This window comes from Narcine bancroftii, chromosome 8 (assembly GCF_036971445.1).
Source record: "Narcine bancroftii isolate sNarBan1 chromosome 8, sNarBan1.hap1, whole genome shotgun sequence".
Taxonomy (NCBI): domain Eukaryota; kingdom Metazoa; phylum Chordata; class Chondrichthyes; order Torpediniformes; family Narcinidae; genus Narcine; species Narcine bancroftii.
In genome coordinates, this window is record NC_091476.1 from 102,013,006 (window position 1) to 102,034,575 (window position 21,570).

At 36.4% G+C, this 21,570-nt stretch overlaps 1 protein-coding gene across 1 annotated transcript in view; it reads left to right on the plus strand.

Moving 5' to 3' along the window:
• Nucleotides 1-21,570, plus strand: part of grik4 (glutamate receptor, ionotropic, kainate 4) — a 118,423-nt gene that overhangs the window by 36,404 nt on the left and 60,449 nt on the right. Inside the window, exons 4-5 of the mRNA XM_069894594.1 lie at nt 712-809; nt 4,241-4,406. Coding sequence (XP_069750695.1) covers nt 712-809; nt 4,241-4,406 — 264 coding nt within the window. The remainder of the gene's footprint in view (nt 1-711; nt 810-4,240; nt 4,407-21,570) is intronic.

The following is a 21,570-nucleotide window of genomic DNA, read 5'->3' on the forward strand; positions in this document are numbered from 1 at the left end:
CAGACACTAGACAGGGAATCCCCGAGCATCCACAACACTTAAATTCTCAGATTATGATAATAATCCATGAATGGGCACCACATTTTATTAAATTCAGACTTTGCCTCTTTAATATTAGATCTAACAATTTTTCCAAATTTAAATAAGACATGATATCATGTAACCATTGAATGTGAGTGGATAAAACATTTATCTTTCCACTTCATGAAAATTGCTTGTCTAGCTATTAACGAGGACAGAGATCTATCCTCTTCTAGAGGAAAAAAAAACAAATAAAGCAATCAAAGGGCATGGTTCTAATTTAGTCTTAAGAATCATTCATAAAATTTGGAAAATATCTTTCCAAAATGTTCTAAGTTCAGACAGTCCAAAAACATACAAATCAATGAAGCTTCAAAAATTTTACAGATCACATAATGGATCCATATCAGGATAAAAACAAGATAATTTAACTTGAGACATATGTATTCTCTATCCCACCTTTAATTAGAATTATTTCTAATTCATTTGAAAAGTTACATCAAATTTTATTATATTGTAATTGCATGTTGAATTTAGAACATTCCTTTTAGCTAATGATTTATTTGAAGGGCTGAGAGTGCTTACCTGGACAGTAATTAGTTGCTGGTGGTCCTGGAATGTTAGCACTTAGCCAACAGTGGCACAATAATCTGTGCGACTGACTTTTACAATAATCTCTATTTTCTGCAGCTTGTCAGATTCTACCAAAGGGAGTCGTGGCAATCCTGGGGCCTTCCTCAAGTCCAGCATCTGCCTCTATTATTAGCCACATCTGCGGAGAGAAAGAGGTAACACTGTTATTTCCAATAAACACAATGCCAGCAGAGCTCTCCATTGAAAAGGCAGGTCAAATTACTTCAGGCACTCATTGAGATTATAAGTGATCTATTCCTCAATGCTACTTAGTTGCTTACACTCCCTTGACACCTTTAACCAAAAAGATCCATCTGTCTCATTATCAAAACTTGCACATATACAATGCAGGGTGCCAAGGTTCTGTGCTTGAAGGTCATTTTTAGGTAAGAGCAGATGGCTTACAACTGACACTTCCTTGCATGTTCCTAGACCACATAGTTAAGATGCAGTGGCACCAAGCAGTGAAAAACCTTGCTGTTTGACCTGTATAAAATTCAATAGTATATGAGTCTCATGAATGGTGAAAGCTTACAGTAAAGAGTATGGTGGGGGGGAGGGGGGGGGTTGAGCTATAGGGACATGTAACACAGAAACAGGTCACCTGGTCAATTTATCACTCATTATCAAGCATTTATCAAGCATTAATGTGATTATGCAAATTATATCCAAGTGCATTTTATTCTCCCCACATTCCTTCAATTTCTCTGATTCTGTAATTTACTCGAGGCAATTTATAGTCACCAATTATCCCTACGAGCATACATCTCTTTGGATGTGGGAGGAAACTGGAGCACCAGGAAGAATCTCGTATCACATGCAGAATGTACAATTTTCTCACAGCACGAGAGGTTACATTTGAATCTGGGACTCTGGCACTGAGACAGCGGTCCTGTTAGTTGTACCATTGTGCTAGTGTTTTAGAATTAGATGAATGCCCTGGCTTAAAGGGCAAATTCTACTACCCCTGGCTACATATCTTTAACTTTTCTCCCTTGTAGGTCATCACCTTCCAACATCCTTTCCCCCACCATGCTCACGCTGCCAGTGTCCTCAGGTCCTGCCTTCAATAATCTGCCAAATTTCAAGGCTCTTCCTGACCACCCCTCCTGGATTGTCATCTTTTTCCAACCCCTGTCCCCAGATCCTAGTCCTGTCTGCAGCCCCTTCCCCCTAACTCCCTACCCAATCCTTTCTTCCCCCCTGTGATCCTATTTTTTCCACTCTACACCTCTTCCAATGAGACCTCTTCCCTCTACAAGGGCAGTCGATTGCAGAGTAAATTCTATTGAGCAGTGTGCCTTGGACCCACAGGCTATGGCCCATTATCTGTATGTCTCTGATGAGGTTTTAATCAAGGCATCTTCAAAGTATTTGATAAGGGTGGCACATTTAATGTTGTGGTTAGCACAACGCTGTTGCAGCACCATAGTTCAGATCCAGTGTTGTCTGTAAGGAATTTGTATAATATCCCTGTGTTTGCATGATTTTTCCTCCAGGTGCTCCAGTTTCCTCCCAAAACATACCAGGGTTGTAGGCCAATTAAGTGTAATTGGGCATCACAGGCTCATGGGCCGAAAGAGCCTGTTACTGTCTAATTTTTTTTCATTAAACAATATTAGGATACACAGTCAGAAATTTAGTTAGAGATGGTTTACAGAATGACATTAAGGAGGAAAGAGAAATATACAAGTTTGAGAAAGAAATTCTAGAGTTTAGGAACTTGGTAGCTGAAGGTATATGGGGCCCCTAAAGGTCTATTGGCTATATTATGGAGCTGAAGATGCATCAGGCCCCAAAAGGTGCAGTTAGGCTGAAGATCCTTCTGATCCCTGAAGTGTGTGGAGTGACTGAAGGCTCATCATGCTCCTAATATAACCGTGAAATTTGGAGGTGTGTAGGAGGCCAGACCAGAAGATGCCGGAACAGTTAAAATTGGAAAAAGTGAGGACTTGCAGAGATTTGAACACAAGTCTTGAGTAGAGTTCAAAGTTCAGATTTATTGTCAGAGTACATACATGTCATCACATACAACCTTGAGATTGTTTTTCCTGTGGGCAGCCAGACAGAATTTTTACTTATCAATCAGCTCCTATGTTTTGGTGACATTGAGTGAGAAGTTGTTGTTTGTGCACCATTCAGCCAAGTTTCCAATCTCCCTCCAGTTCTAGGGTAGAGAACTGTAAGATGTACAATCACTTGAAGACATAGCTTTCTCCTAATTGGTGACCAAATTGCCAACTCCTATTCTAAAATCGCCACCCAGAAGAAATCATGTCTCAACATTGAGAGGAGTAAAACACGAAAGTCTATAGATCCTTGTTTGTAAGTAAAAACACAGAAAAGCTAGAGGAACTCAGCAGGTCTTGCAGTGTCCAGAGGAGGTAAAGATATGTAATGACGTTTTGAGCCTGAGCCCTTCTTCAAGGTGCGAGCAAAAAGCAGGCAAGGGGCCTATATTAAAAAGCTGATGAAACAGGAAAAGTGGGGGGGTGGGGAGGAGTACAGGCCAATACACAAAGTGTGTTAATTGGATGTGATAAAAGGACAGGAGAGAGGAAAGGTGAAGACTTGGAAAGGGGAGGGGGTAGTTTTGGCTCTGAGAAAGGAAACAGAAAAAAGGAAAGAGAGACAAACACAGTGAGAGGAAAGTGGACAAGGAAAAGATTAGGGATGGATGGCTAACGGAAACCAGATAAGTCCATGATAATGCCAACCGGTTGGAGGGTGCCCAGATAGAATGTGAGGTGTTGTTCCTCCAATTTGCAAGTGGTCTCAGTCTGGCAGTGCATGAGACCATGGACAGACATGACAGCAAGAGAATGGGGCAAGGAAATGAAACCAGTTTCTCAACATTTCTCCTTATTTTCTTATTCTAAACTCCTCATAAAGCCATTCTACAGTAATTGTTTTCAGTATCTGTGACTTAGGAACAAACTCATCATTTAATATGTATTTCTTTCTTATTAAATTGCATAATCTCACATTCTACGTTCTCCGTTTGCCACCTTATCTATTCAGTTATCCTTTGAGGTTTCTATTCATCCTCAGCTCTCTTACTCATTAAGATCTAAAGAGATTCTTCTCCTTGAAGCCACAGTAGGTCACCCACTCGCGTCACTGTTAAAAGGCAGAACTGGACATAGCAACATCATAGAACATGGACTTTTGAAAATTCCTGCCTCATTAGTCTGCTGAACACAATAGATTTGTCAGAAATGACGCAGGAGAGATCAGGATCTAAGCGGATGAGTAACCATCTCACTCACATCTGCCCTTCCCCCAGCAGACATTTGGGATTAGTTTCTTTTTTCCTTTATGTTTAAAAATATAATAATCTATTGAATCTGAAAAAAGATGCTTAACCAGAATGTGTCATTGTAATGCAAAAATCAAAAAGGAAATGTTAGTTCCAAGCAAGACTAGCTTGCATTAAGAACAATTGGATTGCAAACATTCAATTATTTTTAGGAAATGAATTCAAATAGTGAGAGAAAACTGACTATAGAATGCTCGGCAGAATTATAGGCTGCCTAACTGCCTATAGGGACTGCCCTCTAACCAGCCTCTATCTATTTCACTGCAGGTTCCCCATGTGAAGGTAGCACCTGAAGAAATTCCTAAATTGCAGTATTTGAGGTTCACTGCATTAAACCTCCACCCAAGTAACACAGACATCAGCCTAGCTATTGCCAGCATCTTGAACTTCTTCAACAAGACCATGGCATGTCTGATCTGTGCCAAAGCTGAATGTAAGTTCATCAAGGGCATCTGATGTGTGTTAACATACCAGGGTATGTTTGAATGAAAATCTGCCACATTTTAGTTTGCTTTCTGTAGTAGTTGAAAATTAAGATTGATCACAGAAGTTGTGAAATTGGGGATAACAGGGAAACCTTTTGCTGGGTAGAACGTGGCTGATGTGCATTCATGAATGTAACAAAAGTATAGTGTGAAAAGGAGAAAGTCATGCAACCCATTATTTTAAAGAAATGAGTTGATTTAACAGTTATGGGTACCCTCTAATTGTACCATTGACGTATAGTCATATTTAGCTAACCAATCACTGAATAAATTCACCTTCCCTTCATCTGTATACCAATGATCTTACAAAGAATTTGCTCATATTTTTGTACTACCAATTGATTACTGGCTCCCTTTGCAGTTTGGTGTGTTGATAATGAAAGTAACCTTTGTTTCAAATGAATTTCAGGCAATATGATTGAATCAATTCTAATTCATCAGAAAAAATTCATCCTGACCTGAACATATGCAAAGTTAAATGATGCGTATTTAATTAGACTTAAAAGCCTCTTCGCCCATTAATGATGAATAGTTTTGCAATGAATATTGGTTTTAAGGAGCTTATTGTTTTATTTACATTACATGATCATTGACCTCTAATTTAATACTTGTGTTACTCACAAAAGCATTTAGGAGATTCCATCAGACCTGATGAAATAATTTACAAAATATGTCAATTGGCCAATTACCCAGTTGTTAAGGGAAAAGTTTAGCTTTTATTGTTCAAAGAAGAGATAGAAGTGCTTCAAGCTATGGAAGACTAAGTGAAAAGAGGTGATGGGTTCACCTGAGACCCTTCAAGTTACCTGTAGGGGGTTGAAGGGAAATCACCTGACTCTGCCATTAACTAGTGGGAAGGTTAACTGAGCTGCATCTCTGACAGACGATGGGGTCACCTGAGTCATACATTATATTAACAGGGTTGCTGCTAAGTTGTGCCATGCTTGGGAGCTACAACGGCTCACAGCTGAGCATTCTATTAATAATGTCTGCTTTCTTTATTTTCATACATGGAATACTGGGCCCATTCAGACCTATATACAGTTTAAAAAGAGAATAACAACCATAAAACACCACCTTTCAAATAAGAGGGTGATTTCTTCTTGTGCAATTGCCAGCACATGGTGACTCCTGGGTGAAGGATCGTGATATTGTTCCAGCTGAAATTGGTCAGTTTTGTCTCTTGATCTTAAGATCAGACATTTTATTTACTGACAGTGGATGGTGCTTTGAAGATCTTCCCAAAATATTTTCACTTTCGTACATGCCCAAATTGCATGTACTATTGTTTCCATTACCTTCTTGCAGCGAAAACATCTATCTGATAATGTTGGATCTCATTCTTTTAACTTTTGAGGCATGATATATAACCTGTGTAACCAATTATACTGTATCTTGCATAACCTTGTATTTATTGTATTCTTCATAGTTTCAGAACATAACTTTTCCCATGCTTCATTTTTAATCTTTATGTTTAAATCCTTTTCCCATTTTTGTTTAGATTTATAGTTTATTTCATCATCTTCCTTATCTCGCATCTTAATGTAAATGTTTGTTATAAATCTTTTAAATATCATTGTGTCTGCAATCACATGTTCAAAGCTGCTTCCTTCTGGTAATCTCGAGTCTGTTTCCCAATTTATCCTTTAAATTAACTTTCAGTTGATGATAACTCATGTACCATGAGTTATTCCATATTTGTACTTCAACTGTTCAAATATTAATAAATTATTTCCCAAAAAACAATTTTCTATTATTTTGATTCCTTTTCTCTCCCATTCTCTAAAGGAAAAGTTATCTATTGTAAAAGCGATTAGTGGGTTTTGTGTCAATAACAATTTTGGTATTTGGTAATTTGTTTTTTTCCTTTCTAAGTGGATCTTCTTCCATATATTAAGTTAATGATGCAATACTGGTGAGCTTTTATATTGCACCAGCTTTTCATCCCACTTATAAAGTATATGTACCAGTACCTTCTCCCCTATTTTATCTAGTTCTCTCTTAGTCCAGTCTGGTTTTTCCCTTGTCTGGTCAAAATCTGATAAATACCTTAATTGTGTAGCTCTATAATAATTTTTAAAGTTTAGGTAACTGCAACCACCTTGGTTATACCTCTCTGTTAATTTATCTAACGCTACCCTCAGTTTCCCCCCTTTCCACAAGAATTTCCTTATTATTCTCTTTAGTTCATTAAAGAATTTCTCTGTTAAGAGAATTGGCAATGATTGAAATAAGTATTGTATCCTTGGGAAAACATTCATTTTAATGCAATTTACCCTCCCTATCAACATTAGCAATATTTCTTTCCAATGTTCTAAGACTTCCTGTAATTCCTTTATTAGTGGCTGATAATTTAGTTTGTACAAGTGGCTTAAGTTTTTATCTAACCTGATACCTAGGTATCGCATTGCTTGTGCTTGCCATTTAAATGGTGATTCTTTTTTAAATTCTGTATAATGCGCGTTACTCATTGGCATCACTTCACTTTTATTTGTGTTGATCTTGTACCCCGATATTTCTCCATACTCCTTCAATTTCTTATGTAATTCTTTTATTGATATTTCTGGTTCTGTTAGATATACTATGATGTCATCTGCAAATAAGCTGATTTTATACTCCTCCTTTATTTTTCCCTTTTATTTTATTTTCTGTTCTTATCAGTTCTGCCAATGGTTCTATTGCTAAGGTGAACAATGAGGGGGATAATGGACATCCCTGTCTAGTTGACCTTCTTAATTTAAATTGGCTCGTTACATATCCATTTATTGTTACCTTCGCCAACAGCCCATTATACAATACTTTCATCCAATTAATATATTTTTCTGGTAGAATGAACCTCTGTAATACTTTAAATAAATAGTTCCATTCTACTCTGTCAAAGGCTGTTTCTGTGTCTAAAGCAACAGCCACTGTTGTCTTCTTATTTCCTTGAATTGCATGAATTAGATTAATAAGTTTACAGACATTATCCACTGTTCATCTTTTCTTAATAAATCCAGTTTGATCTTGTTTTACTACTTTTGGTACACAATCAGCTAATCTGTTTGCTAATAATTTCACTATTATCTTATGATCTGAATTAAGTAGAGATATTGGTCTATATGATGCTGGTGTTAGTGGATCCTTTCTTGTCTTTGGTATTACTGTAATTATTGCTGTCTTACATGAATCTGACAAGTTTTGTGTTTCTACTATCTGATTCATTACTTCCAGGAGAGGAAGAATTAATTTTTCTCTCAGTTCATAATACTTCTGCTTTATTTTCATTATGTTCTTCTCCACCTTGTATGTTTGTAATGTTTCATATTTTATTTTTTGTCCGCCAATTCTCTCTTTTTCGTATATCATCCCTTTTTACTAGTTCCTTTTGTGTACTTACTATCTCGCTTTCGAACTGCTCTATTTCCCAATTGTTGTCCTATTTCATCTTAGTTACATAACTTATTATCTGTCCTCTAATGAAGGCTTTCATTGCATCCCATAATATAAAATTGTCTCTCACTGATTCCGTGTTTATTTCAAAATATGTTTTAATTTGGCGTTCAATAAACTCTCTAAATTCCTGCCTTTTAAGTAGCATGGAATTTAACCTCCATCTATATGTTCTTGGTGGGATGTCCTCCAGTCTATTGTTAATAACAGGGGTGAATAATCAGATAGTAGTCTAGCTTTATGCTCAGTTTTCCTAACTCTCCCTTGAATACAAGCTGACAACAAAAACATGTCAATCCTTGAGTATGTTTTATGCCTACTCGAATAATATGAATATTCCTTCTCTCTTGGGTGCTGCCTTCTCCATATATCCATAAGTTTCATTTAACCATAAATTTGGCTACTTTATTCTTTTTGCTTGTCTTTTGTCCAGTTTTATCCAACATTGGATCCAAATTAAGGTTAAAATCCCCTCCTATCAATATATTTCCTTGTGTATCTACAATCTTCAAAAAAATATCCTGCATAAACTTTTGATCTTCCTCATTAGGTGCATATATATTGAGCAAATTCCAAAATTCTGAGTATATCTGACACTTCATCTTTACTGGATCTATTATTTCCTCCTCTATTTTGATTGGTACATTTTTATTAATAAATATAGCTACACCTCTAGCTTTTGAATTATATGATGCTGCCGCTACGTGTCGTACCCAGTCTCTCTTTAATTTGTTATGTTCCACTTCAGTTAGATGGGTTTCCTGCACAAATGCTATATCTAGTTTTTCTTTTTTCAGTAAATTTAATAGCCTCTTCCTTTTAATTTGGTTATGTATTCCATTAATGTTTATAGTCATATAGTTCAACGTGGCCATCTTATACCTTGTTTACACCTAATTTCTGCTTCCTCACCACCCTTTTCCCCATTTTCATCTCAGTTTTCTCTTTTTAAACTCAATGTATGACAACACATTTAAAACATAAAATACTCCAACAATTCCTACACCCAATATTACCTTAACCCCAAATGCCTCCCACCCCCCCCCCCCCCCAAGTTGCCTCTTATTCCTTGCCAGGCAACCACAACTCCCCTTTCCATTTGGATTGCGATCTTGTTCACAAGCATCAACTGATTTCGCAGTGACGATTATTCTCACCCCCCCAACACCCCCCAGAAAACACTTTTGTTTTTACACATATAACAAAGCTCTCCCTTTTTTTCCCTTCCTTCTTTCCCTTCTCTTTTCCCCCTTTAGTTCTTTACATATACATTGTTTTTACATCTTTATATATACTTTATCGCTGTTCTTCATTCTTATTACATCTCTTCATCTCTCCTTCTGTCCTACGAATGCTCTGCAAATTCTTGTGCTTCTTCCGGATCTGAGAACAGTCTGTTTTGCTCCCCGGGGATAAATATTTTAAGCACAGCTGAATGTTTTAACATGAATTTATAACCTTTTTTCTATAGGATTGATTTTGCTGTATTAAACTCCTTCCTCTTCTTTAAGAGTTGAAAACTAATGTCCGAGTAAAAAAATATTTTTTGACCCTTGCATTCCAATGGTTTATTATATTCTCTAATTTTATTCCTTGCCCGCTCCAGAATATTTTCTCTTGTCATATATCTCAAAAATCTTTCTAAGATGGATCTTGGTTTTTGATGTATCTGGGGTTTCGGAGCTATTGTTCTGTGTGCCCTTTCTATTTCCATTTCTTCCTGCATTTCTGTCGTTCCAAGGACCTTTGGGATCCATCCTTTTATAAATTCCTTCATGTCTGTGCCTTCTTCATCTTCCTTTAGGCTCACTATTTTTATGTTGTTTCGCCGACTATAATTTTCCAACATATCAATTTTCTGAGATAACAACTCTTGTGTCTCTTTAATTTTTGTCACTTTCTTCCAATTTTCCTCAAATCATTTACTTCCATTTCTACAGTCGTTTCTCGTTCTTCCACATTTTCTACTCTATTCCCTATTTCTGTAATGACTTGTCCTAATCTTTGCATTTTATCTTCTGTTCTTTTCATTTTTCTTTTAATTGCACTAAATTCTAATGACAGCCATTCTTTTAATGCTCTCATTTGTTCTTCAAAAAAAAAGCTTTATCTGGGGGTGTGGCAAGATGGCATAGAAGGAAGACGTATGGTCCACCTCTCCCCAGCTGGATCATTAAATACCCATTTTTTAATAGTCTAAAAGTGATTAAAAATAAGATTTACAGTTATTTAAACAACAGTACTTTATGATGGCATTTAATGTGAAAAAGCTCAAACCTCAGCTTCAGAAAAAACTGCCATATAAAAATGCGGAAGAATTGAGGCATACCTGTATTGCTGAATCCACGGAGTCGTTGTTGGGAGTCTCCAAGCCTTAGAGGACTACAGCCTGTTCGATTTTGACTCCGGCACCGATCCTGCATCCACAGAATGGCGCCGGCACATTGGTGAGTTTGGCCATTCCCGACACGCATCCACGTGAAGTCGTGCGTGCGGGCGGCATGGCCGATAAGGGGACCCGCGAGCCCGTGTCTCACTACCCAGCCCGGTGGTGCACAGGGTGGTGTCGGAAGATGCCTCTGCGCATCCGACGGCTTCGCTTGGCTTGCGTGTGGCATCATGGGCCTGTGAGTTGCTGGACAAAATTAGTGCTGTGGGGGAGCCTGAGCACCGGTACTGAAGAGGTCGGGGTGCCGATGTCAGATGTCCAGACCTGCAGCCTTCTGTTAAAGGAACTGTGCTGACTGAGGAAGAAGAGGAACTTACCTTATTGGAATATGTCCAGGAGGAGAAGCTTGGTGTTAAAGAGGGTGAATCTCAAAAAGTGGAAGTGGAATCTGGACTGGATTCAGTGTTTATTGTTTTGGAAGAGATTGCTGGTCAAATACAGCAAATGCATAATATGTCAAAACAAATATCAACTCAAATGACTCAAGGTTTTTTGGAGATGAAAATAAAAATGAATATTTTGTGTGATGAAATGTCAACTGTGAAACGGGAAACGACTATAGTTAAAAGTGATATTAATAAATGTATCCAATCAGTAGACACTGTGCAAGATAATTTTAAGAAAATTGAAACAGTTTTCTCTAAGTGTCAAACTCAGGTAGAACGTAATAGAGATAAACTGGAAAAATTGGGGGATTCAGAAAAGAGATTTAATGAAGAAGATTGATTTGATGGAAAATCAAAGTCAGAGGAATAATGTGAAATTAGTTGGTCTTCCAGAGGATATGGAAGGTGCTGACCCTATAAATTTTTTTAAGCACAGGATCCCAGAGGTGCTGGGTAAAGAGTCTTTCCCTGAAGGGTTGGAATTGGATAGGGCTCATAGGGCTTTGAGATGAAGACCACTTCCAGGACAAGCACTGAGCAATTTTGATTCGTTGTTTAAAATATTAAGATCGTAAAATGATTTTACGCATGGCAGTACAGAATGCAAGACAGAATCGATCTCCATTAATGGTTCAACATAATAGGGTGTTCTTTTATGCTGATTTGAGTCAAAAGTTTATTAGAAGACGACGAGAATTTAACACGGCTAAAGTTGTTTTGACGCAAAAAGGTTACAAGTTTGCTTTTCGTTACCCTGCAATTTTGAAGGTTTTCTATGGCAATTTTCAATCTCAATTTTTTGAGAATGATCATGATACCTTGGTTTTTGCTAACTCTTTGCCGGAATTGCAAAGAAATGGATCTTCTCCTCCGTTACCTCCTAAGAGGAGAGTGAATGGAAATGGACATGGGAATGGAAAGTATGTAAAGAATAGAAGGAAAGAAGAGTTGACACAGAGTCTTCTTGATGTTGAAGATCCCAAGCAGTCATTGGGCTTGGAATCATTGGGTTGAATATATGGACTATATTTGATTGTGTTTGATTAAATAATCAATATGTATCTGAAAGTGGGTTTACCACACCCAGTTGTTTAGGGTATTATTACCTTTGGGTGGTTTTTTGGTATTTTTATTTATTTATTTTTGTTGTTGATATGTTATTTTTACTTCATTATTTTGAGAGAGCTTTGCTTTTTTGGAATAATTGTAGAGGGGAGCATTATTTTATAGTGTATAATTATATTAATAGTTTAAAAAAAAGATGTCTCAATTGAATTTTGCAACTTTTAATGTGCAGGGGTTAAATAATCCAATTAAGAGAAAGAGAATATTGGCCTATATAAAAAAAAATGAAAATTGATACTGCTTTTTTCCAAGAAACACATTTGACTGAGAAAGAACATTTGAAATTGAAAAGGGATTGGGTTGGTTGTGTTTTCTCTTCTTCTTTTAATTCTAAGGCAAGGGGAGTAGTGATTCTGATTCATAAAAATTTACCTTTTGAATTGGAATTTTTAGAGGGGCATGCTGGTAGAGTGTTAAGAGAGAATTGTAAAATTTTTGCTGCATCATGGACTTCATTGAACCTTTATGCCCCTAATATAGATGATGAGCAGTTTATCTCAGAAGCTTTTTTATTGTTAACTCAAGCTAATGAAAATGTTTTAGTTGGTGGTAATTTTAATTGTGTTCTTGACGTTTTATTGGATAGAAACCCAAACAGTATAAGGAAATCAAAGATGGCAACACAAATTAATGCATTAATGAAAGATTTAAATTTGGTGGACATTTGGAGAAAAGTTAACCCTACAGAGAAGGATTTTTCTTTTTATTCTTTGAGACATGATTCATTTTCTAGAATTGATTTCTTTTTGGTATCAGCACATTTACAAGGTAGAGTAATATGAGCTGAATATAAAAGTAGAGTTATATCAGATCATTCACTATTACTTTTTTCTTGTGAAAGTTCGGAGGTAGTGGGTCCATCGTTTAGATGGAGGTTTAACGCAATGCTATTGGAAAAAAACAGAGTTTGTTACTTTTGTTTAAGAGCAGATTTCTTTATTTCTGACTGAAAATGTTAATTCTGTGGATAGTCATTTTGTAATATGGGATGCTTTAAAAGATTATTTGAGAGGGCAGACTATTAGTTATACTACAAACGTTAAGAAACAATATATGGCAGAAAGTTTAGAGTTAGAAAATAAGATTGCTGAGTTAAAGAAGGACTTTCAAAAAGGGGTAACAGAAGATTTTAAAAATTGCATTGGAGAGGTTGAAGTTGCATTATAATACTTTACAAACTTATCAGTTTGAGCGCTTAATTAATCAATCTAAACAACGTTATTATGAATTGGGGAAAGAGCTCATAAGGTACTTGCTTGCCAATTGAAAGCTGAACAGACATCTCAAACTATTAATGCTGTTAAGAAGAATTCAATAATAACTTATAAGCCTCAGAAAATTAATTATCAATTTAACTTATCTAAATTAAAGTTACCGGTATTAGATGGAATTGATGTTCAGGAATTGGAATCTCCATTTACGGATTTTGAAATTAAGGAAGCTATTCAGGAAATGCCAAATGGAAAATCCCCAGAGGATGATAGATTCCCTGTGGAATTTTATAAAATTTTTTATGATGATTTATCTAATGAATTTGGAGAGGTGTTGAAGTTACTGAAGACCAGAAGCTACCAGAATCATGTTCTAGTGCTTTAATAACTGTTATTCAAAAAAAGATAGAGATCCATTGAAAGTGTCTTCGTATAAACCTATTTCTTTATTAAATGTGGACTATAAAATTATAACAAAATTATTAGCTAATAGACTTGCTAAATATTTGCCTAGATTGGTACATATTGATCAAACAGGTTTTATTAAAAATAGAAATGCATCAGACAATATATTTCAATTAATTACTTTGGTCAATGCATATCGAAAGCAACCTAACCATCCTATGGTGGTTGCATTAGATGTAGAAAAAGATTTTGATAGGGTTGAGTAGAATTTTTATTTAAAGTGTTAGAGAAATTTAAATTTGGCCCTTTTTTATTGGTTGGGTTAAAGCTTTATATACGAACCCGATTGCTAGGGTGGTGACAGATTTCTTTACCATTTAAATTGACTCGTTCCACTCGACAGGGCTGCCCATTGTCACCAGCCTTATTTGCATTGGTCATTGAACTGTTAGCTGAGGCTATTAGACAAAATGAAGAAATTAGAGGGATGTGGGTTAAGAATGAAGAATATAAAATTAATTTATTTGTAGATGACGTGTTGGTTTATTTGATGGAACTGGAACGATCGTTGAAACAATTGCAAGAGTGTTTGTTGAAATTTGGAGAATTATTGGGATATAAAGTTAATTGGGACAAAAGTGAAATTTTACCAGTTGAGTGGGAGATTATTCTGAATTTAAAACAATTACAAAATTAAGGTGGACAAGTAAAATTAAATATTTAGATGTCTTTATGGATATGAATTATCAATCATTATATCAATTAAATTATGTACCTATATTAAGATGGATTAAAGCAGATCTGATTAAGTGGAAAAATCTTCCATTAACTTTGATTGGTCGGGTTAATTGTATTAAAATGAATATTTTTCCACAAATTCAATTTTTATTTCAGTCACTACCTTGTTTACTTTCTAAGGGTTTTTTCAAGATTTGAATAAAGCAGTGAGAGAGTTTTTATGGAAAGGTAAATTTGCTCGAATGGCACTACATAGACTGATATGGAAGTATACATTGGGTGGATTACAATTACCACGCTTTCAAAATTATTATGAAATGGCCCAGTTGAAGTTCATAAGTAGATTGATGGATTTAGAACAGCCTCCAAGCTGGGCTAAAGTGGAGATGGAGTGTATTCCTATGGTTGAAATACATGAATTTATATTTTGTTGGAATTTGAATTTTTTATAGCAATATGATATGCCGATATTGAAATATTTATTAAAGATTTGGTTTAAAAGAATAGGGTGTTCAGGTCGAAAGATAAATTATCTATTTTAACTTCACTGTATAATAATCAGCTTATTCATTTTTCAATGTTTAACAATCATTTAAAGATTTGGGATTCTAAAGGTATAAAGACAATACAAGACTGTTTTGTAGAGGGGCAATTTCTTTCTTTTAATCAATTGAGGGAAAGATTTGATGTACCTGTTAATTCTTTGTTTGTGTATTATCAACTTAGAGCTCTGATAAAAGATAATTATGGTAAAGAGATGATTTTACCTACTTTGTCGAGATTTGAATCTTTGATTTCCTCTACACTGAAAAAGGATTATATTTCAGTTATGTATAATTTGTTACAAGATAGTATGGATAAGCCAGATTGGGAGAAATCTAAACTTAAATGGGAGTGATTTAGTATTTATTTTTCCTGAAGAAGATTGGACAAGTATGTGTCAAGACAATATAATTAAATTGACCAATGTGCGCTATGGAATGGTTAATTATAATTTTTTACATCAATTGTATTTGACCCTGGAAAAGTTTAAAAAATATGGATTTAGTAATTCGGATTTTTGTTTTAGATGTGGTTCGTGTATTGGAACTTTTTTACATGCTCTATGGAATTGTGTTAAAATTCAATCATTTTGGCAAGGTATTAAAGTAGTTTTGGAGAAATTATATAATTTTATATTACCGTTAGATCCAACGATTTTCTTGTTGGGAAATTTATATTCGTTAAGAGGAATGGGATTGGATAAAATTCAAATTGCTTTTGTACGCTTCGTATTATCAGTAGCACGTAAATGTGTTGCTAGTACCTGGAAGGATGATACTGAGATTAATATAGCTCATTGGCATAATGAATTGAAAGTATGTGTTGTTATGGAAAAAAATTACTTATACTTTACATGATAATTATTATTCTTTTGTTAGTAAGTGGTCTCTGTATTTGAAATATATGTATTTAGACATACTTTGAAATGTTAACATTTTTGTTAAAAATTATATATATAATTAATATTTTCTTTTTTTTTGCTCCCCTTAAGGGAGCTGGCTGTAAGGGTGGCGGGGGGATGGGTATTAATGAAAAATTTTCTTTGACTATTTTTATACTGTATGCTGTGTTTTTGTTTTCTTTTAAATATTAAAGTTTGGAAAAAAATGCTTTATCTATATTCTGTCCATCTGTTTTACCTTCTAATTCTCTGTGAAGGTCTTCTTCTTCCTCTTCTTCTGTGTCTGTACCTGTGTTTGTATCTTCTTATTCTCTTCTTTGTATCTGTTTCTCTTCTGTTTGTATCACTTTGTCGAGCCTCTTCTTGCTGGGCCTCTTGCTGTTGGTCCTCCCCTTCTGGGCTGCTCATCTGTAGGGCCTCCTGCTGCTGCTCTTCTTGCCATTCACTCCGCCGACTTTCTTTCTCACCTGGTACCTCACTCCCACTCCTGCCACCTTCCTCATCTTCCAGCTGAGAACCCTGGTGTTGGGCATCCCTCAGCTGGTCGCACCGTGGTTGCCCGCTCCTCGACTGAGCTTCCCTCCCATTAGTGTTTTCTTTTACCTTTGATTGCACACTGCTCATGCGCAACTCCTCGTACATGCGCAGTTGTGCACTTTTGTTTGGCTCAGAGAGCCATTTTTGCAGTCCACTGGTCACGGGGTCACGACTCCGCAGGGCCGGCACCAACTCGGAGAACGGACGTTCTTCACCACCACAGCTCCCTGTTCCTTCATGCAGGTAAGGCCTTGTTCTTCCTTTTCCGGTGACCTTTCTTCTTTTTTTCCCGTTGTTATTACTTTTTCCATCTTGGGTGCCATCTTCTTTCTCTTCTCTGCAACTTTATCTTCTATTTCTTATATTTTATATTTGTTGAACTTTGTCTTTTCTTGACTTTTTTTCTGGCTGGTTTTACCCTACAGACCACTACTCCATCACGTGACTCCTCCAAATAGCAGTCAGTTATCAAGCCACACAAATACATGATGAATTGTTAGGATGATCGCTTTTATGGATGTGCAACTGATTCATTTCAACAAGATGGTTCTCCTGTAGTCACTGATTAGTACAAACAAATATTCACCAGAATATAAATCTGGAAAGACGATACACTTTTGTAACTCCAACTTTCGGTGACTTCATTTTCCACTAAATCAATGGTTCTCAATTTTTTATACCTATTGACCACTTTAAGTTTTCCCTTACATTGATCACTAATAAGATTTTTGTTTTGATAGAAAAAGTGTTTGACAATTTTTTATTATTTTTCTCATCAAATTCACCACCTTGTTTTACGTATTCCTTGTGTATTACTGTATATCAGTAATATTTGTTTCCTTGTGTTAGGGACAATCTATACCAAGCACCTTAGCTTGAGAAATACTGAACTACATACAGTATACTATCTGTTCCTGCATATCATGTCTTTTTTCTATTGGAATTCTTTTCACAATTCCTCTTTGGCTTTTGTGATCAGTGTGGTTTCTGCATTTCATTAATGGTGGCAATGTAATTACCTCTTTGCACATGATCTGAGATAGGTGTAACTGTGAGATCATTTAAAATCTCATGCAGATTTACAACATATGTGTGTAATCACATGAGGGTATCGTTTCAATGATGTGTTTACATGTTTTGTGGCTGATTTGCCCTTTGTGTATGGTGATAGAGTAACATCTTGCTTCTTTGTCACTTTGACTTTGCTCAATGTCACTGCTTAGAGCATTGCCTTCATATTCATAACTATAACCTTTCTTTGGGGACCAGTCGAGACCGTTGTAGGCATTGTATAAATGTACTTTGCAATGTAAAGGTCTGATAATGTGTCAGAACACAATAGAATATCAAAACATTTCCCAAGCTAGGTAGAGTACACTAATAGAAATAGTCCATGGTGTTTCACTGACAAGTAAAAGTATGATGACTGAAGATTGTTGAAGGATCGCTCATACATTTTACTGAGGGGTGAATTTATATCAACCAGTGCTAGCTACAAGTGTTCACTTCTTTCTTTCGTTGAATGATCCAATGAGTAAATAAAAATGTGCACTTAGGATCACCAGATTTATTGTTAATCTGTGCAGTGGTTTCCATACTACCCACATGCTATGATTAGTTCCTGAATAGCTAATGTAAACTAAATAGCAAAGCTTTCCACACAAGTTTCCACTGAGTTGGAGGTTCCACCTGGTAGGATGGCTTCATCTCTGCTGCTAATGGCCGACAGTCTTTGTTGTTTGTAATGATGATTTGTTTACTTTTTAAACTCAGTACCTAGTAATATCGTGGTCATTTTATACCAACTCCACTGTTCTCTCAAAGTACAAATGACATTGCAGACTCTAGGAGCTTGAAGAGTTTGATACCTTCTTTCAATGGCATCTTTTAAAGTTGCTTTGATGTATATTTTAAATAATCTGCATTAAGTACTAACTCAATTATTTTTTTAAAAATTTAGAGCAACTTTTCTCAGACACTTGCATTAGTTATCAGTTCTTGGCTTTTTGTAAGGTATTCAATATTCTCATATATATACCACATTCTTCTGTGGAGTAAGATATATGGGCACACTTTTTCTGCCTAAAATGAGGTGAAATCCTGTTATACTTTACTACCATAAAGTGGCAGAAATGATTTTTTAACGTCTCTGATTCAATAATCTTGTGGTTGCCCCTTCAAACCTAAAATTTCCCCCCCTCACCTTAGACCAGGGGTGACCAAACTTGCTTAACGTAAGATCCACATACGATAAACTTCAGATGTTTGAGAGCCACAAACATGAAAAAATATTACATACATGTTTTTACTCTTACATGCACATTTTATTACAAAGGTTTTATATAAATATTAAGAAATATGTGTACATAATAATATTTATTCATGTATGTAGTTTTTACACTGCTAGTATTTCTTAGTTTCAAAAATCAAGAACTTCATATATGCATTCCAAATCCTGTTCACATCCCACGCCCACTAAAACTACCATCGTGAGCACCAGCTCGTTCGATTCCTGTCTCAGCCAACATATTTCCACGAGCCGCCCATTAGATGTCAAAGAGCCAAATGTGGCTTGCAAGCTTCAATTTGGCTACCCCTGCCTTAGTATTTGACAGTTCCAACCTAGGATACAAACTCTGCCCGTCTATCCTACCTATGCCTCTCATAATCTTCTGTATTTTCCTAGGACAAAGGACTGTGCAGAATGCACAAGGCTGAGTGTAACTGTGCCCACTTTAATCCCATGCGAAAACAGTGAGAGCTCATTGAGTACATTGTACATTGCGGTTGATTTAAATGGATACTTTCAACATTGGTTGATTTGTACAACAAGGTTTAATTAGATGAAGTGAGTGCATTTGTCTCCTCAACATATGCAGGTTTAAAAAGCAGCCTGACTCAGTTAGTGAGACAGCTGCAAGAAATCCTACATCCTGATTGAAAATTGACATTTACTTTGGGGGGAGCTTGTTCAAATGTTTAAATAATAGCAGTTCCAACGTCTTTTGGTTTCAGTACCTGTGAAAACTTCAATTTGTGTGTCCGTATTTAATTATCTAGATTCAGTGCTGAGCATGATGGAAACAGTGCCCATTTTCTTTATTGCCACATCAGAACTCTATGCTGTACATCCATTCCTCAGTTGACAAAAGTCTCATTATTTCAAAAAACAAAAAGGCAAAACAAAATGTGTCATGGGCATTTTACTTCAGTATAATCCTATGGAAGAAGAGCGCAGAGCCCACCTCACTGACAAAAGGCAAAGGAGGAAAAACCCAACACCCAACCCCAACCCACCAATTTTCCCCTGCAGCCGCTGCAACCGTGTCTGCCTGTCCCGCATCGGACTTGTCAGCCACAAACGAGCCTGCAGCTGACGTGGACTTTTACCCCCTCCATAAATCTTCGTCCGCGAAGCCAAGCCAAAGAATCCTATGGGTAGAGAATGTAATCTTTTTCGTTAAAAGATTCATAAATTAAGGATGATTCAATCATATTATGTCAAATATTTCCAATATTTGGCTATAATCTTAACAGTATTTTTAGAAAGGAAATGTATGAACATTGCATCACAATGAAACTCTGACTGTCTATCTTACCTATTATGACTCTCATAATTTTATGTACTTCTATTAGGTCATCCCATAGTCAATACCTGATAGAGGGCAGTCCAGATTTGACCAATCTCTCCTTTTAGCCACTGCTCTCCAATCCAGGCAACATTTTGGTGAACCATTTCTGCATCTCTCCAAAGCCTTCACATCCTTCCTGTGGTGTGGCAATCAATATTGCACACAATACTGCAAAGGTGGCCCAAATAAAGTTTCATATAGCTGCAATATGACTTCCCAACTGTTATACTCAATTCCTGACTAATGAAGGAAATATGCTGGATGGCTTCTTTGTTACCCTATCCCATCTTGCCATTTTCAAGGAATTATGGATGTACCCAAAGATCCCTCTGAAGATCAATCCCCCTTAGGGCCCTGCCATTTACTGTATTCTTCATGCAGTGCACCATTTTACACTTGTCCAGATTAAACTACATCTGCCAGTCCTCCACCTAAACTTCCAACTGATACCTTTAACAACCTTCCTCGCTCTCCACAACTTCTCCAATTTTTGTGGCATCTGTAAACTTGATGTTCATTTTCATCCAACTTATTACTATGTATTACAAACAATAGTCTCCTCACTGATCCTTGTGGAATATTACTAGTTGCAGAGCACCCATCTACCATGATTCTCTGTCTTCTATGACTAAGCCTGTTTTGAATCCAATTAACCAGCTTGCCTTGAATCCCATGTGACTTAATTGTCTAACATGAAGGACCATGTCAAATGATTTATCAAATTGCATGATGACAGTAACCTCTGCTCTATCCTTATCAATCATTTTCATCACCTCAGAAAACTGTGAGGCTAGACTTCCACTGCACAAGGCCATGCTATCCCAAGTTTCTCCTAAAGTGAGTAAATACTCTGGCTGAGAATCTTTTTCAATAATTTATTTACCATCGATGAAAGACTCGTGGCCTGTTTTGTCCCATTTGCCATTCCTAAACAAAAGAATAATAATGGTTATTCTTCTCTTTGGGACATTGCCTGCAGAAAAGAGGATACAAATATCTCTGTCAAGGCCCCAGCAACTCCTCCTTCCCTATGACAGTTTCTTGGGATGAATTCCATCAGACCCTAAAGACTTATCCACTTTAATATTTTTTTTCTTGACACCTAACACAACCTTACTAATTCTCTCATGCCTTAGATTATCAATTTTCCCTTCTGATCGTGCCATCATCTATGTCCTTGGTGAATATCAATATGAAATACACATTACGGATATCATCCACCTCCTTTGTCCCCATGTATAAACCCCTCCTTTGTTCTTGAATGGGCCTACCCTTCCATTAACTAATCCCATGCTCCTTACATTTATTTAAATACCTTTGGATTCCTCTTAATCCGACTTACTAAGTACATTTTACGGTCCGTTTTAGTCCTCCTAATTTCCTAGTGAAACACGAAAGTCTGCAAATTCTGTGACTGTAATAAAAACATGGAGAAATGCTGGAGGAACTCAGCCGGCCTCGCAACATCTGTTGGAGGTAAGGATATACAGAAAAACCTCGTTAGAACGCGGTAGTTGGGGTCCAAGATTTCATACCACATTACAGCTGAGTCGCAGAACAGATGCATATATGTCAGAGTGCCCACGGATAATCAAACCCAAATTTTACCAGTTTTCGAAGGATCTGCTATCTAGAACTAACAATTTCAATGAAAGAAAGCAAGTGCATTCTTTTAATATCGGTATTATGAATTTTAATCAACTTATTTGCAAAGTTTGTCCACAGACACCGGCGCTATAAGTAATTCCGTGGA